General features: G+C 42.6%; 2 protein-coding genes and 3 non-coding genes across 5 annotated transcripts; 4 read left to right on the top strand and 1 right to left on the bottom strand.

The window, feature by feature from the left end:
* Positions 1-286: 286 nt before the first annotated feature.
* On the bottom strand, positions 287-3350 carry LOC124997474 (apoptosis regulator BAX-like). The gene is made up of 6 exons (XM_047571189.1): positions 3232-3350; positions 2593-2641; positions 2273-2431; positions 2026-2161; positions 1837-1941; positions 287-1721 (listed from the first exon to the last, which is right to left on the bottom strand). Exons 1-6 carry the CDS (start codon positions 3260-3262, stop codon positions 1623-1625), a joined length of 579 nt encoding a protein of 192 aa, XP_047427145.1. The 5' UTR covers positions 3263-3350; the 3' UTR covers positions 287-1622.
* An 872-nt stretch (positions 3351-4222) lies between these two features.
* rps11 (ribosomal protein S11) lies at positions 4223-6338 on the top strand. Its single transcript, XM_047571191.1, has 5 exons — positions 4223-4329; positions 4823-4963; positions 5200-5275; positions 5733-5862; positions 6152-6338. The coding sequence occupies exons 1-5, from the start codon at positions 4315-4317 to the stop codon at positions 6273-6275; spliced, it is 486 nt and encodes a 161-aa protein (XP_047427147.1). The 5' UTR covers positions 4223-4314; the 3' UTR covers positions 6276-6338.
* LOC124998539 lies at positions 5026-5109 on the top strand. Its single transcript, XR_007111079.1, has one exon. It is a non-coding gene; the product is annotated as a small nucleolar RNA SNORD35 (small nucleolar RNA).
* On the top strand, positions 5545-5628 carry LOC124998527. The gene has a single exon (XR_007111067.1). It is a non-coding gene; the product is annotated as a small nucleolar RNA SNORD35 (small nucleolar RNA).
* LOC124998540 lies at positions 5971-6054 on the top strand. The gene has a single exon (XR_007111080.1). It is a non-coding gene; the product is annotated as a small nucleolar RNA SNORD35 (small nucleolar RNA).
* Positions 6339-23995: the final 17657 nt, after the last annotated feature.

Raw genomic sequence — 23995 nt, 5'->3', positions numbered from 1 at the left:
TTTTTGGGTAAAACTGCGGCCACAAAAATGAGGTAATCCTATATTTGTTTGGTTTATCTCTTGTCACACTGGAGTCCTGAGGATGGAGATGCAAGCCAGCCACATGTTTGCCCCAGACAAATAACAAATTTATTACATCTAGAAAGCACAAACATGCTGCACTGCCCATCTGTAGATCAAAATCTTTCAAAGCCCTGGGACATTTTTTTCCCTCACAAAACAAATGCACAAAACACTGATGCATGAGAAAACTGGGCAAAAACTAGTATAATCAAGATAACCGAGCTGAAATGACTCAAATTCGATTTATTATGCAGTCATTCAGTCTCATGTAAGATTTATTTTCCATATTACAACATACAAGGTCACTGCAAAAAGATCTTGAGGGAAAACTTTACACAAATGTTTCTTTACAAATATAATAGAAAAGGTGAAAATTAGAGAATATCAAAGTGGCATATAATAATTACAAAAAAAAAAAAAGAACACCAAGGCACTGACAAACAAGGAAAATGTATAAAAAGGTTTCGCTAAGGTCACGGCTCGAATAACCCACGTAAAAATACAGTACTGTGTTTATGTGTAAAGTGAGGTAAGCATCTGTGAGCGATCAGGTGCAGTCTGCATCTGCAAGCTCCTTCCGTAGATGGAGGGAAATGCCAGTTCATAACACGCAGCACCTTTCACCGATGCGCACAAAATTAACAGGCAGACTTTATCGTTACTGGGAGTCGCATTAAGGTCCCAATGCTGGTCAAAATACCCCCTAACAGCGTATAATTGAATGTTACACAGGTGGTGTTCAGTTTATTGTGGTTTGGCTGAGATTGTGTGACGTTGTGACCATGTGGTAATTCGTGTTACACACAGCTTTTTACACTAGTCCATGGTGCAGCGCTTTTGTTAACCCGTTAAAACACCTTTGAGCTGTGCGTCCACAGGAAGAAAGAGGAGGACTCTCACGAAAGAGCAGATTCTTCGTGAGAGGAAACATCTTTGAAGTGATGGGACGTGACCTCCATCTAACACATTCATTGCCAGCCAATCCTAACAGATTTACACCAGCGAATAACTCACAAATACATATGAATATGGATGCGCTAGCATACAGACACCATGGTGAAATAGATATAGTGAAGAGAAAGCTTTGGAAGATCAGAAAAACAACTTACATGGACTAAAATAACAGAAAGAGAACCCTTAATGAAAATGCTTGTCAATACATACTCAAGGGCAGAAAGAAAAAACAGAATGCAGTGACTTATTTTGTCTGTACCAAGTAAAAAATAAATTACTTAAAATGCATTCGCTGCTCAAAGTCTGACAACACCTCTGTCTTCCTATTCTCTACGCTCTGCCCAATGCATCTAATCATGCACGGTTCTCTTCCTCGGTGGCATAAGGATCATCAGTCCATCAGATCAGTCCAACTCCTAATCCTTACACTTAAATGGGAGGCAGAAACGAAGAGCGGTTCTTCAAATACAAGTTCTTCCTGATCAACTCGTTTCCCTCTGCTGCAGCTTCCATCAGTTGTTCCTCCGGTGTTCCATCCTGTTTTCGTTCCCGTGCCCCTGTCGTCGCTCTGAGCATTTTCCTCCCGCCTGCACTCCGCGCGGCTCTCACATCTTGCGAATGACTATAACAGTGGTGAGCACACCCGCCAAGAAAACCCCCACCGTCTGCCATGTGGGAGTGCCAAAGTATGAACGAATGCCCTCCTAAAAAACACAACAATTAATGTGTGTTACAAGTAATCAAGAGACTAATCAATTATGTGCTTCAAATGAATTTTTGGATCGACTCCCATGAAATATAAACAGAGTAACTCCTTACCCAGCCACCTTGCTCCCTGATCCAGTTGATCACATGTTCGCGGAGGTAGTCCATGGTCCAGCCGATAATGGTTCGGATGATTTCAGGAACTTGGGTTACAAGAGCCTGGTAATGAAGCGGAAGAGATCCTTTGATAACGATCCATCTTTCATGATATTACAGAGGTGCCCGTTTATTTGCATATCTTACCTTGATGACGAGTCGACAGGCAAAGTAGAAGAGTGCAACCACCCTTCCCCAGTTGAATTTCCCATCTGAAAAGATCTCGATGGCAACTCTCAAGAAGACGTCTTTTGAGGGACTGAGCGAAGAGTCGTCTATCATCCTGAGGGGGAAAAGGTTTAGCGATCAGGAAGTTATATTGCTATTACTGGCCTAAAAAAAAAAACAAAAAAAAAACAACTGCTTCACAAGTAAGACAGAAGTAGTAGCCTACCTTTGGAGCTCCATATTTCCATCCAACTCATCTCCGATCTGCTGCAGGCACTGTGCAAGCTTCTTATGGCTGGGGTCCAACAGCTCTCCTCCACCCAGCTGTGCCCTGGTGACTTTAGTATTGCTGTCACCATGACGCTGAACCCGTTCATAGATGAAGCTACACAAAAAGGAAAAGGATCCTCAGAATATTGGCCAATATCAATAAAGACAAGCCCAAGTGTTTAGTTTAAATAGAATACAATAGAAAAAAAAAAAAAAGAAAAATACTAATATAATTCAACCCCTGGGGGAAATTCAAGAAAACACTTAAACACTTACTCTCTTAACAAAACAGTTCCTACTTCCAGTATCTGATCTTTGGCATTTCCTGAAAGACAAAGGTCAGACAGAAGAAATGGTATAAATAAATTACTAAAATAACTATTCTTACTCTCGCCAAAATGTGGATCATTTGTTTTAGATTAGCCACGCGTATATAATATATACATATCGCCTATACATATACAAAGATGTACATATATTACTTTATGTTGACTGTCTGTGGTTTCTGTTGTCATACCTCTTTCACGTGCTCTTTAAAGCCGTTATTATGCAAAAATGTGAGCAGCTAAATTAATTAGCCCAAGACAATTTGCCGCAGTTTAACACTGTCGTGGCTAAAAGACGCGCATATAAGATGTGCGATAAAGTAGTGTCCTACATATTGTTTCGGTTTGTTCAAACATTCTCTCCAAGTGACTCATGTGTCGGTGTCTCGTCAGTTAATCAGCCTCTAGCTAACGCGAAGCTAACGTTTAGCCATCTTGCTAAACTAATGAAGCTAACAACAAACAGAGACGGTACAATCGTAAACCTAGACTCGGGTGTTAATAAATTGTATTATCTATGTCTACAACACTTCTGGCGACACTGTCACTGCTAATTTGAATTTCTAATGTTGTTAATGACTACCAGTACCTTGATCGCCTCCTCCCGGGTGCGATGCCATCTTGTTGTTTAGATCGTCTGTACTTCCGTATACTGATATGACGACATTTATTTGTTTGTGGTTACTGGCCTCAGCCAATGGAATTATTTATTTTCACCAGATTAATTAATTTAAATCTTCAGGAGGGCAGGTGGAGTTCAGGTCCTACAAAGTTAAACAAGGCCCTGGGGCCCATTCGCATTTGATTTTATATTTGATAAAACTGCAGGAGGACACTTATCCATGGCCAAAGCTTTGTGCAAGCTGGGGCTGAAATGACGGCTGAATGGGCACTTCATGTATTTTTCTGGATATATAAGTTAAAACACTTACAGACGGAACGTTTGACACTGAGCAAAGACTGTTCACCTCTACTAAGTGGACTGGTTCAAAAAAGACTGTCGAGGCTTGTATCAAAGCTCTATGATCACATGACCGATGATGTTCGAGGCTTCATACTACACAACGAAACAATGACTGATTTGAATCCAGACGGCAGAACCCGTTGCGTCGTCACTGATGTGATGTTGAAATGCCTGTGATCTCACTTCTCAGCAAAAGTCTGTCATATCAATCTGAGCCATGTTTAAATCAAGAAAGATAGCAACACATTAAATGGTTTTACATGTAATTTTGTATTTCAAAATGTTGTATTACTTACTGTAACAAGTGTGGACAATAATTCTCAGAATGAAGACACAGCTTATCTGTTTTGTGTGTGTGTGTGTGTGTGTGTGTTGGAAATGCAGTCAATGTGATGTGTGAATCATTTGGAAGTTCGTGGCCGATATATTTGCTGTAATTGCAGATTATATCATAGATATATACATATCTTTGGCAGATGACCACTAGACGTCACTGGTAGCGTGGTTAAAAAATCATTGACTGTATGTAGTATATACAGTCGAAAAGCCGAGTTTTAAAATGGTTTTAGTAATTTACTATATACTAAAAATATTTTAAAAGTCGGAGTTTTCGTATACGTAATTTCCAGTTACTGTCATTTCCGGTGCTTCGCTGTCTTCCGGGCGTCGCGCGCATGCATAGGCCTCTTTACGACTCGGCTGGCAAAGATGGCGGATGCACAAGTATGTTCGGCGAAGCGGCGTGGCGATTTTAAAACGATATATTCACACTTTAATAAATACGTTGAACGGTTTATACAGTGTCTAAACCCTTCTTTTTAACATATTCGTGCTCATGAGAGATTTATGCCCGCATTTACCGCTTTACATTGACTATATGTTGTTGCCGATCAGTATACCCTCGTGTAGCGTGAAACTACCCGGAATGCTAACTGTTAGCGTAGCCTGCGACCACTTAGTCTCTATTAACATCGTCTTCACTCATTTTAGCTACCAGTGGTAGCGATTCCCATCTGAAAAGTAGCCATTCAAAATCTCGGGCGGTATGTCACCCAGTAAAGGGCCATTATAGGTATTTCGAAGAGGAAGTCAGTCTTGCACTAGCTAGTGTGGACCGGCAGCCGTATGAAATGGCTTTTCCCAGTATAGGATGTGGCCGTTGAAGGTGCTTTTTGTGGCCCGTCCTTAACTAACTTTTCTCTTTTTTGTTTTGCAGACCGAGAGGGCTTATCAGAAGCAGCCCACCATCTTCCAGAACAAAAAGCGTGTTCTGGTCGCTGATGGTGGCAAGGAGGCCAAGGAGAAGCTCCCCCGCTACCACAAGAGCGTCGGGCTGGGCTTCAAAACCCCAAGAGAGGTACCTCAGATTTTTGAATTAATAATTCGAGTTTTCTTTTTTATTTATTATTATTTACAAGCTGCGAATGATGTTTTTCTCACGATGGTCTTCCAAGCCTGTGGAGCTCTGACGACAAGGCCTAATGGCAACACTGATGCAGTTAAAAGTTAGGGTTTAATGCAGATGTATGTATGCGTATATGTGGGGTGTTAAATATGAGTGCTTGCTCTAACCATACTGTCGGTCTTCTCCAGGCTATTGATGGCACTTACATTGACAAGAAATGCCCCTTCACTGGAAATGTCTCCATCCGTGGCCGTATCCTCTCTGGTCAGTTCACTACTTTAGCTTCAGCACTTGTTTCTTACCACTGGCTTGGGTTGCTGCAGTGTTTGTGTGGGGCCACTCAACATAACTTAATTATAACAATAAATACAATCTCCAGTCCTTAACTTCAAAATCAAAAAGTGGTTATTTCTATTCTTCCTGCATTGGCCTCGGTACTGTGGGTAATTTCAATTTTCTCTGCTTTTAAATTTCAAGTAAAACAGTCCAAGCCAGAACATGTTTTTACCTTTGCCTTGTTTTTGTCACTGTCTTGCAAATGATGTTTTTCTCACGATGGTCTTCCAAGCCTTTGAGGTTCTGACGACAACGCCTTATGGCAACACTGATGTATTCTAGTGACAAAAATATAAAGGGCTGTCTCCTTAATGTGTTTTCTAGAGGCCCTTATGTAAGACTCAGAGGATGAGCTGTTTAACACATTTGTTTTTTGTCTGTGAAGGTGTGGTGACCAAAATGAAGATGCAGAGGACCATCGTTATCAGACGTGACTACCTGCATTACATCCGGAAGTACAACCGCTTTGAGAAGAGGCACAAGAACCTCTCTGTCCATCTGTCACCTTGCTTCAGGTACCACACCTGATGTCCTAGATAATTTTAAAGGGTTTTGATCAACAATAAAACTTAATCTGTTTAAGTGTTCATTCATGTGATAAGGATACACTAAAACCTACTTGCTGCAAATGATGTTTTTCTCACGATGGTCTTCCAAGCTCAAGAAGCTCTGACGATAATGCCTTTGGCATATGCTGATGCAGCTTTGCATTACAGATCTTGCTCAAAATATTGGCAACACTTATATCAGTTAAGTTTTAGAGATAGATTCCACAACCTCTATTAATATCCTTGTTTTCTGCAGGGACGTCACAGTTGGAGACATCGTGACCGTCGGAGAGTGCCGACCACTCAGCAAGACTGTGAGGTTCAACGTCCTCAAAGTGACAAAGGCTGCTGGAGCCAAGAAGCAGTTCCAGAAGTTTTAAGTGAACAGGAAGGCTGCTGTTGCTAACTTGTCTCACTGTCAAATAAATAAGTCCTTGTTTAAATTGCCTTTTCATCTGTTTGTCTTTCTGAGTCAGCAGTCACACCCTTTGGAGATGAATGTTCATCTTCTGATCAGTTAATCGTTATCATTGTTTCATTGAAGCATAATAAAGGTGGTAGGCTGCACATTACAAACTTAGTTTTTGTTGTTAATGGTTGGTTACTTAATTTAATCATGTAGATGTCATAACGAATACTTTTTGGCTTGTCTAAGTAGTCGATGTAGAGATTAAAACTGATGGAGGTCAGACTGGTTTGAATCATATCTGTCAGACAGGTTCCAGTTTGTCCATATGAACAATGATTCTTCTATATATGCAAAGTGAGCTGTGGAGTTCCACATGGCTCTGTGCAAGGACCAATATTATTCACATTATACATGCTTCATTCTGTGAAACTGAGAAATTGGTTAAACTCAAGACAAAAAGGCTTTGACAACCTGTAATTTTATACTTTTAAACTCGGATAAAACAGAAGTCATAGTATTTGGCCCTAAACAGAGATTCATTTTCTAATCACCTGGTTTCTTTGGATATCATTACTATAGTCTCCAGTGCTACTGTAAAAAAAAAACCTTGGTGCTATATTTGACCAGGATATGTCCTTTAATTGTCACATAAAGCAGGTGACCAGGACTGCTTTCTTTCACCTCCGTAATATCGTCAAAATTAGTAACATCCTTTCTCAGAGTGATGGGGAAAAACTACTTCATGTATTTGTGTCTTCCAGGCTGGATTATTGTAACTCATTACTGTGTGGCTGTCCAAATAGCTCTTTAAAAACCTCCAATCAATTCAAAACGCTGCAGCAAGAGCACTGACAGGAATTCGGAAGAGAGATCATATTACCCCAGTGTTAGCTTCTCTTCATTGAGTCCCTGTAAAATCTAGAATTGAATTTAAAATAACTCCTCCTTACATACAAGACCCACAAAGGTGTAGCTCCACCATATCTGAAAGACCTCATAGTACCATATTGTCCCAACAGATCACTACGATCTCTTAAGTGCAGGTCTACTTGTGGTTCCTAGAGTTTCTAAAAGTAGAATGGGAGGTAGAGGCTTCAGCTATCAGGCTCCTCTCCTATGGAACCAGCTCCCAGTTTGGGTTCGGGAGGCAGACACCGTCTCTATTTTAAGGTCAGACTTTCCTTTTTGACAAAGCTTATAGTTAGGGCTACATTTAACCATGCCTTAGTTATGCTGCTATAGGCCTAGGCTCCTGGGGGACGATGCACTGAGGACATGTCCTCTACTCTCTCTTCTCTGGCACCAAGCTCCTGTCCTCTAATCTCTTATGATTTGTTTTCTATTACTAAATGCTGTGTCCAAGCTTCATCTGCTGTTGCAGCCTCATCAACCAGCCCAGTCTTCATTGCCTCGAGTGCTGTGTATCATACCCGTGGAGCTCCATAAACAAAATCTGCCCCAGTCCTTATGGCTTGCAGTTATCCACTCCTACCTGGATGGACAATTCTCTAACCTGCCTATGAATCCTTTTACACTCTCAAACTGTCACATAAGCTATATGTTGTATAATTAGATTGTACGTGTTTCCTTGAGCTCGATACATGTATCTATGACAGAAGTTTGTTTATCTTGTTTCTCATGCTCTTCTCTCTATCTTCTCTGTTTCTACCCGGCTGGCCTTCAGCAGATGGGTCCCTCCATTTGAGCTGACTTCTGCTCAAGGTTTCTTCCTGTTAAAAGGAAGTTTTTCCTTGCCACCGTTGCGCTCAGGCTTGCTCTGGAAGTTTCAGGACGGTTTTTGTAAAGTATCTCCAATTGTTATTGGCGCTATATAAATACAATTGAATTGAACTGAATTGAAACCTAGCAATTGAGTCAGATTCCATACAGTATATACAGTATATATATACAGTATTTCATACGCTGACATAACAATATGACCACCTGCCTAATATTCTGTACTTTCTTCTAAACATGACGAACAGCACAAGGGGCTGGCCTTCAAATTCATCAGATCCCAAACTTGATCAGTTTGCTGTCGGTCATGTTTTTTTTTTGTTTTTTTGTTTTTTGAGTTGTTCCTAAACTGTCTGTGTCAGGCTGCATCCTGCTGGGGATGTCTGCTGCCATCAAGGAGTATCATTGCTATGGGGTGGGGGTGCCTGGTCTGGTATTGGTTTTTGGTACATGTCTAAGTAACATACACATGAATGCCAGGTCCAAAACTTTCAAACATTGAATTGTCAGAAGATGGTCAGTGTTATTTACTTCTCCTGTCAGTGGTCATAATGTTATGTCTGATCTGTCTATATGCATGTAGATTTTGCCCCACCTTTTTCTCGGTAGTTATGTACAATATTTCTCTGTAACTACATGTATTAGGTGATAAATTACTGTGCTCTTGTTACATTTTGTTCTTGATGTCCACCATGAATCCTCTCTCTCCTGGGATGAAGATAATCCTCTTGTCTCAACAACTCAGATTGAAGTTTTATTCCTCATCAAAACAAAGTCTGGATTACATGACCTAATGTGACTCCAGAATCTCTGTAATTCATTTCCCATGAAACAACGCATCCTCAAGATTTTATCCAATCCAACTGCCAAAATCCAGTAGAACTACCCCGGAACAGCTGGGCCGTGGTTAACATGGTTTGTTGTGGATCACACTTCCTGTTATCCAGTGCCACAACTAACCAAGCAAAATACTTACCAAAAAGATGTTCTATTAAGACGTTCTTCTCTGACTTTAAATCCTTGGGTTCGTCATAAATCACAAAGTGGACAGAATATTTCTGCCTTGTAGAAACCTGGCAGCCAGAAAGATCTACATACATGTAAATTCAGCTGCCATTATTTGTTTAGATACGCAAATCTTGTTATTCAGGCAGTGAAGGTGGCTTTAAAAGTGTAAAACTAAGGACTCTCTTTGCCTGATCTGTATTACGTGAACATGGCCTTCTGCTAACACGCAGTTGAATTTACTGCCATCAAACTGATCCATGCACGACCATTTGTGACTTCAGCCTTTTTGAACCTATGACCCAGTCCAATGCAGCCACATGATACCTGAATCCAGTCAGCGCTCAAACGCTCTCAGGTGACTTAAATAACTACTTCCCTAATTCCAATCTATCATCACAAATTCTTCAAAGGATAGTTGCATGTCTGCAGCAGAACAGACAAACGATCCTTGTTGAGATCCCCAACAACCTCTAATTGTTGTCTACTCTCTGTTCTCGTCCTCCACGAAATGTCTGGAAAGTTTGATGTAAAGTGGCGTCTAATGTCTTATACAAACAATTATGTGTCATATGACACTTTGAGGAAGTTGATGTCTTAACACTATACACTAATGTTGAAAGAAACTAAAACTGGTTAGTGCTGAGAAGTGTTAAAAAACAAATGTTAACTATAAAAAGAGTCCATAATAACACATTGGGAGTGTTAACATGACAACATTTCAAAAAGAGTCAAATTAACACTCTGTGGTGTGGACCCATACAGAGACTCTGAAAGTGTTGACATTAACTCTGATGGTGTTGATTTGGGTATGCTGGTTTTGCTGTGTACCCTCACTGCTTATCTTTGTGACCCTGGGTGTCATGGAAGGTGGCATTTAAGAACATGTCTTATGATGACCGTTATAATGCTGTTGTTGTCGAGTATATAATTTACAAAAAAGTACTTTGTTTTTCCTTGTGCTTCCTGTTTTGCACTTTGTAAAGGTCTTCCTTGGTGTTTCTTGTCCTGCAATACCCCCTCTTTGATTCTTTGATTGGTTTGTCTGTGTGTGCTCCGCCCTCATTAGTTTCACCTGTATCTCATTAACCCTTCTGGTCTGGTGTGCTTAAATAGTCTGTTGTCAAGTCATCTGTCTGTCTATCTGTCTACAGTGATGGAAAAAGTTTTTGGACACCCCAGGCACTCCATGAAATATTGCATTAAGAATCACTGTTAGGTCTTCAAGTGCAATTTCGTTTTTCTGTTCCTGTGCTTCGTGTCTATATAAACCAGTGCATTCGAAAGTTCCTCAGAGACAAAAATGGCTAAAACAAGGAACCTAACTCAGGAAACATGCCTGAAGATACAGATTCATAGTCAGGAAGGGCACAGCTGCCACCAGATCCCCAGGAAGTGCAGATGCAGTCCTTCAGCAGCTGGATCCACTCTGCAGAATCAATCAATCAATCAATCAATCAATCAATCAATCAATCAATCAATCAATCAATCAATCAATCAATCAATCAATCAATCTATCAATCAATCAATCAATCAATCAATCAAACAATCAATCAATCTATCTATCTATCTATCTATCTATCTATCTATCTATCTATCTATCTATCTATCTATCCTTTTCCGACCGATATACTGTAATATGCAGGTTCTACCAGCAGAGGGCAACAGAAGGCTGTTTTATTGCTGGAATCTGCACTTGGAGCCATCACATCCATGAAGAGGAGCCTGCTTATGTGTGAGAGCGCTCATTCATGCATGAATTACCTAATTTATGCAGCGACAGTGCTGCCTTTGTTGTGGAGCTGTTTGTCTGCAAGTAACTAAAACTGGAATGTCCAGCTTGTGAAATTAAAAATAAAATCCCCCGAAATCCATTCTTTGTTATTTCTTAGAAGAGGCTGTTTCATACTCTCATTGCAACTATGGGTAACAGAGAAACCAGTCCAATCCCCACTAGGTCCTGGTTGTGACCTAACCCCCAACATTTGATTTAACATCTGCAGCAGCAACTCTGAAGGGATTTAAATGTCTTCCATCTTTGATTATACTGAGCCAGTGGGGACCATGTGGGTCAAGGCTGAGTTAGTTTTTTAAATGAACTGCGTTGACACTCATGATGCTGTAGCCATAATATGACCTCCTTCCCTTGTCAAGTCACAGTCACAATGACGCTCAATGGCGTCAGAGACCCAGACAAGCACATGCAAATACAAATGCTCAACAGGCCCGGATCTCACTTCATTCACAGCTTGTCGGCATCAGCTGATTCATTTGCATGTGTCCTTATTTCTGCCTGAGACGATGACAGCTCTTCAGTCATACACTCCACCCCCCTGTCCACCCTCCACCGTCTGTCCACTGAGTGCCATGGCATAGGCGTCACTATTAACATAATGATGCACTCGATGTTTGTCTCCGGCGTTGGGGCGACTGTGGACCATATGGCGATGACGTGAAGAGGAGAAAGTGGTTGATGTGAGCTCAGCCGTGTAAGAAGTCTCGTCATTTAATGATTAGCAGAGTGAGCGGCTGCTCCTCTGAGGGTTTGCCACAACAGAAACACACACACAGAAATATTTCCTTTAATTACAGTTTTCAATCTTTGTTGTTATGATTTTCTCCAGCCATGCTACAGCGTTTACCTAAACAGCAGTGTCCCAGCTTCAAACCACAAATTGTCCTCTGTTGTAGTGGGGCTTTCCCAGCTCCTTGTCTCCACATTGCGGACTCAACAGGAGGGTGGGAGGGCAGCAGGATGTTCTTTGAATAACAGGCCCCTCTCATGAGCAGACACTCCAGGGAGCATGACGACCCAGCAGGCCACCAAGACCACATGAGTGAACGCATTCTCCCATCGAGTGTTTGTTTGGGGGCAGAGGTCTGATCCCTTAAAAGGTCAGAGCGACCACTATGAGCCCAAACTGACGGCCAAATTGTGATGGATATGTACTGAGGTCTGATAGTACCATCTGCTGATCTGTGTGTGCATTTTTGTTAATCAGGCAGCCCAGCTTTCTAGACTTGCGAAATCTTTTGCTACACAGAGTGAAGACGTACACCAAACAGCCCCAACGTTAAAACCACTGACAAGTAAATAACTGTACCACCCACCTAGACTAGACCAAGCACCCTCACCCCATAGCACTGGCAGCAGCCATCCCCAGTAAGATGCAGCCTGACACACACACACAAAAACGGTTTAGGAGCAACTTAAAAAACATGAAAAACAGCACACGTGTTGACCCGTCCTCCAAATTCACTAGATCCCAAACTGATCAAGTATCTGAAGGATGATTCAACCTTCCCTCAACCCATAGGACCCAAAGCCGCCCACTAAAAACATCCTGTTTCTAGACACCACATGACCCTCCTCAAAAGGTCCATGTCCACTCTCTGAGGAGTCACAACTGTTTTGGAGGCACAATATTAAGAAGGTGTTCATAATGATATGCCTGTTCAACATGTGCACTTGTTGTTTCTCTGCATTTCTCTTCATTTCAGTAGTAATGTTGATCTTGGCGATGGAGGTTCATCTCCAGCTTCTGCCCAACGACTCCTCCATTTGGAAGCATCACCAAAAGGTGAACTTATGCAAACTGAGCTTTACTGCACCATCCGTCACAAACTGGTAGCGCATCTAGACCTTTTGTGAACAAAGCAGATACGCTGTATCCTGTCAAGAGAGTGAAACATCACAGGTGTTTTGTGTTCATGTCCCGAAGCCCTCTCCTTTAGTAAGATGTGTGCGGCGCTGTTCTGTGCGTTGTAATGTCTGCTAACCACACACTTCGAACACATCTCACAGTACAACAACAGGTTTTAAACGTTGGCGTTCATATTGTCCATGCCTCTCTTCCATCTGCAGCCATAGACACACAGTCTGTTGAACCGCCTCGCTTCACATTCCTCCAGTTTGCCAACATGTTTACCCAGTGTCATGAAGCGTACTTGCAGTCGTACTTACTTGTGTACCTAATGGCAGGGATGTCAGCTCAGAGGGTCAGCTCAACGAGGGTAATGGCCGCTATCAAAACACAGGCCTTCTGGTGGCCCAGCGGGAGATTTTGCTCGGGGGGGGGGGGGGGGGGGTGATTTTTGTGGTCCCCTTCCCTGGACCCTTGTTCTGAGTTGTTTGTGAAGCCGTCAGCAGCATCCAAACTGTTTTCCAGCAGAAAGAGCAGCAGAAGAGCAGGCTTGATGGACTGAACAGATGGAGTCTGTGTTGTATGTACCGCAGAGGGGCCGGGGCAACAACAAATAAAGCCCTTCATCCTGTGGTCTGTAGCATAAACACAATAACAGACTGTTCTACAGACAGCTTGGCCACAGAAGTTTATGTTGAGGCTCTAACTGCTGAAATGCTTACTAGTCTTATTGTTCCCATTCATGGACTAGAGATGTGAAATACTGCAAGTAAATGGGTTATACTTGAAGGTATCTCTTGCTCTCCCTAACCCTAACCCTAACCCTAACCCTCACAATGACAACATTCAACATATATAAAGAGATAGTACGTACAATTCTACTCCAAAATAATTGCGATCATGTTTGTGGTAGAGGTATAATAAATATTATGACATTTTTATTCTTTTTCTCTAATTTCTAATAGATCCTTGCAACCGTACTACTACAATGCCTCAAGGGGAATAAACGTATTCCACTGTTGTCCCAGACTTGTGCCATACTATTTTTTTTCTTCTTCTTCTTCTTCCCCCCACTGCAATATAATATGCGACCATAAACCAGTCGCCTTCCAGCAGCTCACTGCTGGGGTGCACAACAGGAACACTGTGGGCTCCGCTTCGGGTCAGCGCAGGGTCAACCTCCACATCTGGACATGTCATCAGCCCCCTAGGATCTGCACAAAGACGGCCAAAGTTCTTGAATGAAACACAGCAGTGTCCAGTAGCATCCGATCGGATAAAAATAGTCCCATGACAGACAATGACCTTGTGTATGCCCTGCAAACTGTACTTACTGTACACGTGTTTAATATGGGTTGCAATGGCCTGCAGTTGGGAGTCGGTGAGAATAGGCAAAAGTCAAAACGGCGAATAATGTGCGTGTCAAGATCTACGATTTGAAGGTCAGAGGTTGCGGTCACAGTTATCAGAGTCTGATGTCTACAACAGCACCGTGAGCTTCTTAACTGATTTGAAGTGATTGAACAGATGTGGCTGCTGCTCAAGGCAGCGACGACGGTGCCGTCTCTGCAAAGATCTCTGTCGGTGCTTCATAAATTCATGCCATTCTTATTCACATTTGGGTGAGTGTCATGTGCAGGGTGCAGTTTTAATGCTGCTGCCTGAGTCCCGCAGCGCTCCATATCAAAGGGTGCCCATTACGAATCCTTGATGTATAGGCGCTCACCTGGCCTGTCTGGTAAGCTGAGAGCCGTGCAGCCACTTCCTAGATTTGCAGCGCAGCTCCTAATTCAATATTCTCATGTTCATGCCCGTCTGTCAGACAAACTGCGTGTCTGGCATGTGTGAGGGCGGCGGGCATTTCCATTTTTACACCATGCTGTCAGATCAAAGACGGGGCCGGTGCCGGCCGCTCACAGGATGGGCCGTTGCGTGCAGTAGCGCGCCAGGGTCATGTGTGAACCATTCAGCATGGCTGTCATCAGAGCATCCCAGGGGTGTGCTCCTGCTGAGTGATGGCCTCATGTTGGAGCCCTGAATCCTGCCATCGACAAAACAGACAGAATCTGGACTATACCACAAGATCTATTTTCAGATGACGTGACACGACAAATGGAATGTATTATTGTACGCGCACATGCTGTGATCTAGCGCGTATACACTGTAATGGAGGCAGAACATGACAGAGGACGACCGCACAAATGCCACAAGTTTCAGTCCTTTGTGCTCTCGCATTCTTCGCGTTTGTGTTGGAGAGTGTAACAAAAGAACAGTAGAGTGTAACACTTCTGTCTATAAAAAGGTAACAGGAGAAACTCGAAGCAACGCCCCTCAGCAACAGTTTGTGCCGCTATTGAGCGTTTCCCCCGCAGCAAGAGGAATTCACCCCGGCAGATGGTGGGGCCGAGGCCCCCGAGGCCCCGGGCAATGCTACACCCTGGGACCCGGACACCTAATCGTGCCCTGTTGAGCCTCTCACCTGCTGCTCTACCGCTCACAATGTTATCTCATCTCCCTGACCTATTGTGGCTCCCATCGGTGATAATGACAGTTAAGAGACCCACGCAGCGCCGGAGCAGGAGCGCGCTCTCCCCAGAGAGGGGCAGGATCATGGGAAACCTCAGAGTAATCGATCCCTCCATCTTGCCTCCTCTGGTGGATCTCATTTCTTATCTGGACCTGCAGTGAGCTCTCTGTTGTTAAAGGCACTGATTGCTTTGATGTTCAGGGCAACTGGTGTTAGAAATTTTGTTCTTTTTTAATAATTTTGATGTGGGTTGTCACTTTATGTCTTACACACGGTCGGGAATGGGAAGTGGAAGGGTCTTAGGAGTATAAAATCTGACAATCGAGTGACATTTAATGTTCTTATTAGTGTTGTCTTGTCTCACCACAGACCAAAAAATCCCATCCTTCTCAAAATGAGTTTACAAACTGTCCGTACACCATAAATATGCCCCCTTGGGTAACCACACGTAGACAAAAATGCCAATTCACGCAACCTACTTAACCAAACCGCAGAGCTGTGGTGATCCTTGGCGTTTTTGTTGTTGTTCTCCACTGTTTTAATTTTCCCTGAGTCATTTTCCCTGAGAAAAACCCCATCCAGTCGGTGCGTGACCTCGGTTCCCACCGTCTCAGTCAGATATTGTCACACTGGCCTAGTTTTCTCTGAGCACTGGTCAGCCTAATTAGACTTTCATTGCTTCATCCTGAATAAGCACCCCTTCAGGATAATACACGGCAGCGTGGATGGGAACGTGACCCGCTGGGTCAAAAAAAAAAAAAAAGAACAACAAAAAGCACATTTGCAATGGAAGTGTATTCTGTGCTCATCATATTCAGACGACCTGCTTAGGAGATGCTGCAGAAACAATGGCTTTCTTTTGCACATGAAGATGTCCTGTTGACAAATGCATGCTGTCTACTGTAGCTGACAGGAGCTTCCTGCCTGGAGCTTCCTCTCAATGAAGTACATGTCTAAAAATATGGGTAATCACTGTATCTTAAGTGTACTTGTTGGTGTCTATTTTTAGTGGCGGATTTCATGTGATAATATTGTCCTTTAAGATGAATAATTCTCAAAATGACACAACCCAAAACCAAGCCCAACTAGTGCATCTACTTGTGCGCTATATGGACATGTATAGGCTACATACAGTATCGCATCCCGGTTAAATGAGGTCCGTATTTCAGATCCTGTTGTTGTCATGCGCTTCAGACACAAAGGGAAGGAAGTAAAGGGCGTTTCACAATGAGCTGTTTCATTACCAGTTTCTATATGAATAGAGACAAAAAAAAAGAAAAAAAAGAGTATCTTCTTGCTTCAGTAAATCGCAGCGGAACAGAGAACAAAAGAGATCAAATGGAAAGAGCACACCCAATCACTGCATCGCTGGCTGGGGCCGTGTTTCCATTGTAGCTGCACAATCAATAACTAACCAAGAGAAAAGAGAAAAGTTTAGGTCTCAGACAATGCGAAGAGAATGGGTCGTTTTTCCTCATGGGATCTCCTTCAGAGTTAACCCAGTTGAGCGTTAAGGGGTTAGGCTTTTCCACTTCAGTTTTCCTTAAATAAAGAGGATGTGAGCTCCTGTTCACTGAGACATTCTCAGTCAGATGATACACAGTTTAACATCAGGGCAGACTTTCACTTTCAGCCGATGAACTCGAGGGATATTTTCAATTTAATGAAACTATTAAAACACTAAATCCTGTGGACGTACTTTATGAGAAATGTTACAGCTCAGTTGTTTTCATATGTGGTTAATGCTGGTGTCAAAAGTCTGGACTTCTGTAAAAAAAAATAAAAATGTAACATTTCCATTCGAAAACAGAGAGCAGGACCTCCATGTCCCCACTCGTAGTTACGACCATGCCTGACATACTTCTTCTGCGGGCCAACCGCATTTTTAACAGGACCCCCTCCTTGAGAAACAGAGAACAGGGGTGACACGGCTGATAACCTCGTGCCATTGCGTGCCCGGCAACCAGAACATCTTTCTTTTTCACCGCAGTGTGTAAAACACGATGGAGATAACAGTCAATCCTAAACATTCCCCGAAAGAAAAAACAAATCCCACATTTTTTCCCCCCGCTTAAGCAAACAGCAAATCCCCCTATCTTAAGACAGATTGCATCTCTAAGACCACCAAAATTCAAAGAGCGGAAACTGATGTTTTGTAATGTTATGCCTCTCGGGACAACATTGCATTTGGTACCTTATATGAAAATATACTCAGTTAAAGTATGTGTTTACAGATGTAATAGAGCCTAAATGTCACATTAGCTCCATTAGTCTGGTCTACAAGCCTGTTCCTGTGTTTTTAATGATTCATTTTGAAACGTGTAAAAGGTCTCAACCAGCTCATGGTTGAGAAAGGAGAAATGAAAATAAAGAAATGGCATTACCCTTGTGTTTCAGTATGAAGCTGCATGTATATGTGTTGTAGGTCTGGATGACCTACGAAGGGTTCCCACACTTTATCTACTATTGTGAGATCACAATAGCTAAGAGAAGCAGGACTGGTCAGCAGCACACAAAACTTATTTGACAAAAGGTTAAAAATTTACTGAAAAAAACTATCTAGGGATCAGTCATCAGTTCAACAGAGAATGAGTGAGGCAACGAAGTTAGTGCTGATAAAGCTCATTCCCAGAGACGCTATCACAGATGAATTCTAAATATTTGGGAACACTTGGATGGGAAAAACATCAGTGTGACCTAGTGTTAAGACTACCTTAAAAGTTGATTTTGGATGGCTGTCAATGGCTAGCCGGCCATGCGCTCTCATAGAGTAGCATCCATTAGCTTAGATACTTGGGAGATAAGCAGGGAGATACTAAGAAGTGGATGTGCCAGTCAGGAACAGAGTTTTTCTAATGTGACTAGTAACACGTGGTTATGTCTCACTGGGTAGAGAGGGTTGCCCGCAGCCAGAAGCTTCAATCCCTGTGACATGGGTTGTCTGAGGTTGTCCTGTGGGATCTGGACACAGAATATTGTTCATGGAGGGCCTTTGATTTCTAATTGTTGAGGGATCATCCCACAGATACTTTATCAGTTTGGGATCTAGTGAATTTGGAGGCAAGGTCAACACCTTGTGCTGTTATTCATTTTTTTTTTTTTTTTTTTTTTAGCTGTTCCTAAACCATTTTGTGTGTGTCTGTGTCAGGCTGCATCCTGCTGCTGGGGGTGGCTGCTGCCATCAAGGAGTGTCATTGCTATGGGGTGGGGGTGTCTGGTCTGGTCTAGATGGGTAGCGCACATCTATGTAACATCCACATGAATACCAGGCGCAAAGGTTTCCCAGCGGAACACTGAACTGTCACGAGACGGTGAATGTTATATACTTCTACTGACAGTGGTCATAATGTTGTGGTTGATCGGTGTAAGTGGCTACTATAGTTTATTTGCAGGTCAATAGAATTATTTATGAAACCAAATTAAATGCACTCAATACTTGAAATCAGAAGAGTATAGGTGCAAACTTAACAAAAATATCTTCCAGCGAATCTTGCAGCAATTCATCAAGAGGGAGGCTGGTGACGTGGAAATGTCATGAGGAATTTTATTATTCATTCTGCAAGAGCACATGTGAGTGTGGTTTAATTCTAAATTTGCCACAGCTGTGCATGTGAGTTTGTTTGTGTTAGACCTGTGACAGACTGCTCATCTGTCCAGGGCGTACTTCGCATCCCGCCCAATGTCAATAGATTTATAAAACAGACAAAAATGGGGTTCTATAATTAAAATATTATTAAGCACTAAATATAGGAGAGAGCAAAACTTCTGGTGTAGAAACTGACTGTTCTTTGGTAAAATGCTAAGACAAGATGCTTCCATTCCAACTCTAAATGTAATAAACGGTGCTGCACGGAACGGTCAAATAATTAGCCTGCTTGATGGTAGACATTTTGTTTTGTCACAACAGGGAAAGCAGGTGTATTAATGATGGCTGAGCTCCATTAAGTGTCCCAACAAGCCATGACAATGAACCAAAATAGAGAAAACAAGTTAATAGACTGCAGCTTTCCTTACTGTGAAAAGAAAAAGGTCTGCTGTGGAAGTGTTTGCCTCTATTTGTGTTCTGCATACATGATTAAAAACGTAGAGGACACACTCTGACAGTCTTAGTAAATGAAGAGAGCCCCATATTTCATGTGCTTTTGTGCTTACGTGCTGAAAACATGAAGGGAAGGAAACAGACCTTTCACAATCTTCTGTTTCATTTACAGTTTCTGTGTGGACGACACAAAAATAGCATCTCCTCGTTTCAGTAAACTGCAGCTCAAAGCGGAGATGAAATGGAAAGAGCGCAATCACCGCTTGTCTGACTTCAACTGTTGGCAGTGCTAATGATGCGTGCTAATGTTAAATCAGTGTATTATGGCAGTAACGACCACAGCAGCGGTACGCGACGACCCTCGAAGCAACATTAACAGCAGGATCACTTTGTTTCCCTTTCAGTCATCACGTGGGGAAAAAATGACTCGCTTAATGATACACACATGGGGCAAAAAAAAAAAATCAAAAAAATCCAAGCTGCCCCGCGTCCTCGCGATGCGGCCCCGGCGTAAACAGAGATCTGTCGAGCGGCAGAGTAAACTTCCCCTGCTTGCACCGATGCACGCGCTTCCTGAGGGGATTGAGCGGGTGAATCGGACTGAACCCCGATCTGGAAGTGTTTTGCTCGGCGGCCAGGCAAATTCATGCCACATGTTGACTAACTGAACGTAGAGAGGGCTTTAATTCGGGAGGATGCTTTCATGCTATCTCACTATGACTGATTTGGTGGTTCAGAAGTTCAGGATTCCCAGAGGATGAATCCTGTGGCCAGACTTTCTTCTGCCACCACTTTAACCAATCAGAACGAAAATACCTAATGTAAATACTGCGTAAATGCTTGAACGGATCGTGTGTGTCCGGTTGGAATAAATATACTCTTTACAGTTGGTGAGTTTGAAGGAGCAACAGAAACTTGGCGTTGGCAAAAACAGTGAAAAGAGGAAGCTGAGTGAGAAGGGTTCTTCCTCTTCTTCTTCTGTTATATTTCCAATCTCCACAGCGGGCTGAAGGGGACTTTGGCCATAGCAGACGTGTTGTGGCCTGACTTTTCCTGTAACACGATTATCAGGACATTTCACTGTGCTTCCGTGTAAACAGCCAAATTGGTGTCTCTAATCAGAACGATTTCAGCCGAGATGAAGAAACATTGTCCTTGTAATCGAGGGTTTGTATTAACTTTAACATTTCCGCCCCCACTGGAAAAATATCTCCTTTAATAATAACCATCAGCTTCATTTGCTGACATGGTAACACACTAAACTAACATTGGTACTTGTCATTATCACTCATTTATTTACACTTTTTACCTGAAACCCGGCCAATCTCATCTATGTTTCTTTAAACTCTACCTCCTTATCCGTCAGATCAATCTTGTTTGCTTAAATCAAAGCGGCAAATAAAACACTTATTTTTCTTTTTCTTTTTTTCTTTTTTTACCACAAATCCTCGCGTTAGCATTTTCCTCTGTCATGGATGATCTCACCGCTGGGATGTTCTCTGAGAAACAAGTCTGTTTATTGTTATGAAGGAGGTGGATTAAGTTGTTTCCACTAATTCGCTGTGTTCTGCAGCTTATTTTTGATTTCCTGCTCCATGACTGCAGACTAATACTTGCGGTGGCAACGGCCCAACTGTAACAAAGCCGCGACTATGAGGGTCCCCAACCTTAGCACCCCGAGGAACCCTGCACCCAGCCTGAGAGGTCTCAGCAGTGAATATTTGGAGACATGATTGGGGGGAGAACAGTAGATATGTGTGAGTTTTAGCGGCCTGGGGGGAGTTCCACCCAGGGAGAGTGGAGAGGAAACGGCTCAGATGGAGGTCAGAGATGGGTGGCTCACATCCTACTCAGTATTTGTCCTGTTATTCCAATCCTGGCCGACACGCAGGCAGGATCCTGATTGGGGATAACGTCAGGGGAATTAAAAAAGTCCATTTTGAATGCTCTGCTACGCATGGAGAGGTTTGCACTCAACACCAACGGCTCACTAAATGACGGCACGAAATGACACTGAGGAAGCCGCAGGATTTTAAGGAGCATTGTAAAAATGCGGTTATTGGGGCGAAGTTGCCACGAAGCCTCGTAAAAGTCAAATAAAACAGCATAATTAGAAAGACCTTTTGTTCTAAATTGTCTATAGATTTGTCGTCTATAAAAAACCACAGACACAGCATTACAGCATGACTTGGCAAATGCGAGACCCTTAAAGGCTTTGAAGAGCCTCCAACTGATGTTTTCCATTTCCATATATGATATCCCTCTGAGATCTTTTTTATTTTTCTTGCCTGGCCTGTATAATGTTATTTCCAGGCTGTTGCTGAATCTGGCGTCCAGAGGCTAAAGCTGGCTGTTGTTATGTTTTTCATGGCTGAAACGAGGAGACCATCCTCGGATGTTGAATCTATCCGCGGAACGGAGCGGACCTCTTTTAACGTCGTGTGGGACAGGAAATGGAAAATGGTGGCCATGGCGGCTAATTACCGAGATACATCACTGCATTCATAAAGTGTTTTGGTGATGTTACCGGAAAAAAAACAAGATAGCATTCAAAGAATGCAGCGCTTCCTGTATGTGTGACCACGTTCACGTTGTCCCTACAGGGGTCATCGGCGAGTTGGCCAAGACCAAGGAAGCAGCGGCGATGACCTGGGAAATCAAGACCTTTTCCGTCAATACTACGGAGACAAAGAGATGTCAAAGGACGACGACCCTTTCCTGCTAATCAGAGGGAGATTTGCAGAGAGGAAAGGCCTCCTCCCTCCACCTCTGCTCAGGCACTGATTTGGTTTCCATGTTTGCGTTGGCTCGTGGACGTCTGAGGCTACCTGTATCCTTTCTGGCATGACAGAGGGATACACAGACTTATCTCCTGGCCATGGAGGACAGGAAGCTTACAGCCCCATCAATCAACTGTGTTTATCATTCCCTAAATTTAAAGTCTTTTCGGTTGGTGCTGTTTTTACATTTGCTGTACAGACATTACTGTAATCACTGAGCTTCCTCTCATATTGTTCTGCCTAGGTTTTTGTATAATAGACAAAGTTATTGTAAGACACAACGATCCAGACTCAGAGGTGCTTGTTTACAGCTCATTTCCTTGTCTCCTTAAAGTCGTCTTATTTATTCTCACTAGCACGTGGCTCAAGAGATTTCAGTGTCCGTGTGTCACTTGATCTACTACTTTGGTCAAGACCTAGAGAATATGTGAACAACTACTAAACCAATCTGAACTTTAGGGATCCTTTGACTTTTCCTCATTTTTGGTGAAACATTTCCAAACGTTTTGTATTTTGTATTGAACGCCATCAGTGGTACTTATTGCTAATTAGGATGCTAACATGCAAAACTGAAAGGGTAAGTACTGTATAAGCTTGGCACCACCATGACCAAGCCTTGGTCCAACCAAAGCACCAAAATTGAAATCCATTGACTGGCAGTTTAACGAACTGCTACCATATATGAAGTCATCAAATGATAAATATGATTTAAACATCCACTCATTGTGCACCCACATGCACACCTTCAGCCTAACCCTAACACTAATCCTAACCCTAACCTCATCCCACTAAGAAAACATGGAAAAACTCTTGGCACTGTAGTTTGAAACGTAAGTCAATAAGTGCATGCATTAGGTTTGTTTTTGTACATCTGGGGACATTTCTACTTTAATTCTTTAATGTCATTCACTGTGCTAATCTGTTTTGACTTCTCGGTAGGCCCTTTCTGAGTATTTTGCAAATTTGATTGTGGGAGAGAGAAAGGTTATGTTCCTGGTGAGACAATGAACAACATCCTGGACATTAAGCACAATAAATCCTCTTCACTTGCCAAAATACTTCAGATTATTTCCCTTTTAGAGCGTTATCTTAAAATCTGGAAAGTCGCTGCAACCGTGCAGGGAACACAATATTGAGGAAGTGGCCTCAGTCTTTTGTCTAGTGCCAAAAGTCGTCCAAGCATGTGCAGAACTTTTGAGTCTGAGTAACGATGTAAGTTTTATTTCTTTGTGAATGTAAATTGTTCTTGAGAAGATTTTAGCATTTTCACTGCAAAAGCTAAATAATTTTAATTTTTTTTTGTCTTTTGAGCTCTTCAGTGGAAGCGCTGACATGATATGATCTGAGTTTCTTCAACAATACCCCCATAGAATGATGACCATGGACATCAAGGGGTTCTTTTCAAACAACACTGGCCAAGCTTTGGCTGGAGATGCATATCTAAGTATACTCTGACCTGTGCTTTCTTTGAGCCGGCTGAAGTTCAAGATTTGTCCAGAGCCCTGACCCACTTTCTTTCATCTGCTCCCATCATCTCAACCATGGGCTGTGACCCCAGTAATGTTATACAAATGTCATGCGTCACAGGACTGACAGTTCCTGCATAAGAGTCGAGCATTTGGGCCAAGACCGCCGTTGCAGAAAAGGCCCTTTGTGGGACCAGAGGCACAATGGTGGCTCACTGACGTGCAGAAAGAAAAGAAAAACCACAATGCTCCTTAAAAGTGCTTCTGCTGAATGTTTTGTAATCTCTGCTGCTTCCCTCGAGCTATTTATTATTTGAGCTGGTCCTTCTCTGATGGGAACAAAGTTCTGCAGTGTAGTATGGTTTATTAATTTCAACACAGCAGGAGATTCATGATTTATCACATGCCCTTTATGGTCATTCATGTCTTTGATGTTCAAGATTAGATGAGGAATTAGCAGATAAACAGCTTGACATTAGGTTATCATCAAATG

Source organism: Mugil cephalus, chromosome 20 (genome assembly GCF_022458985.1).
Source record: "Mugil cephalus isolate CIBA_MC_2020 chromosome 20, CIBA_Mcephalus_1.1, whole genome shotgun sequence".
NCBI lineage: Eukaryota > Metazoa > Chordata > Actinopteri > Mugiliformes > Mugilidae > Mugil > Mugil cephalus.
This window is presented reverse-complemented; position numbering and strand designations above follow the sequence as displayed.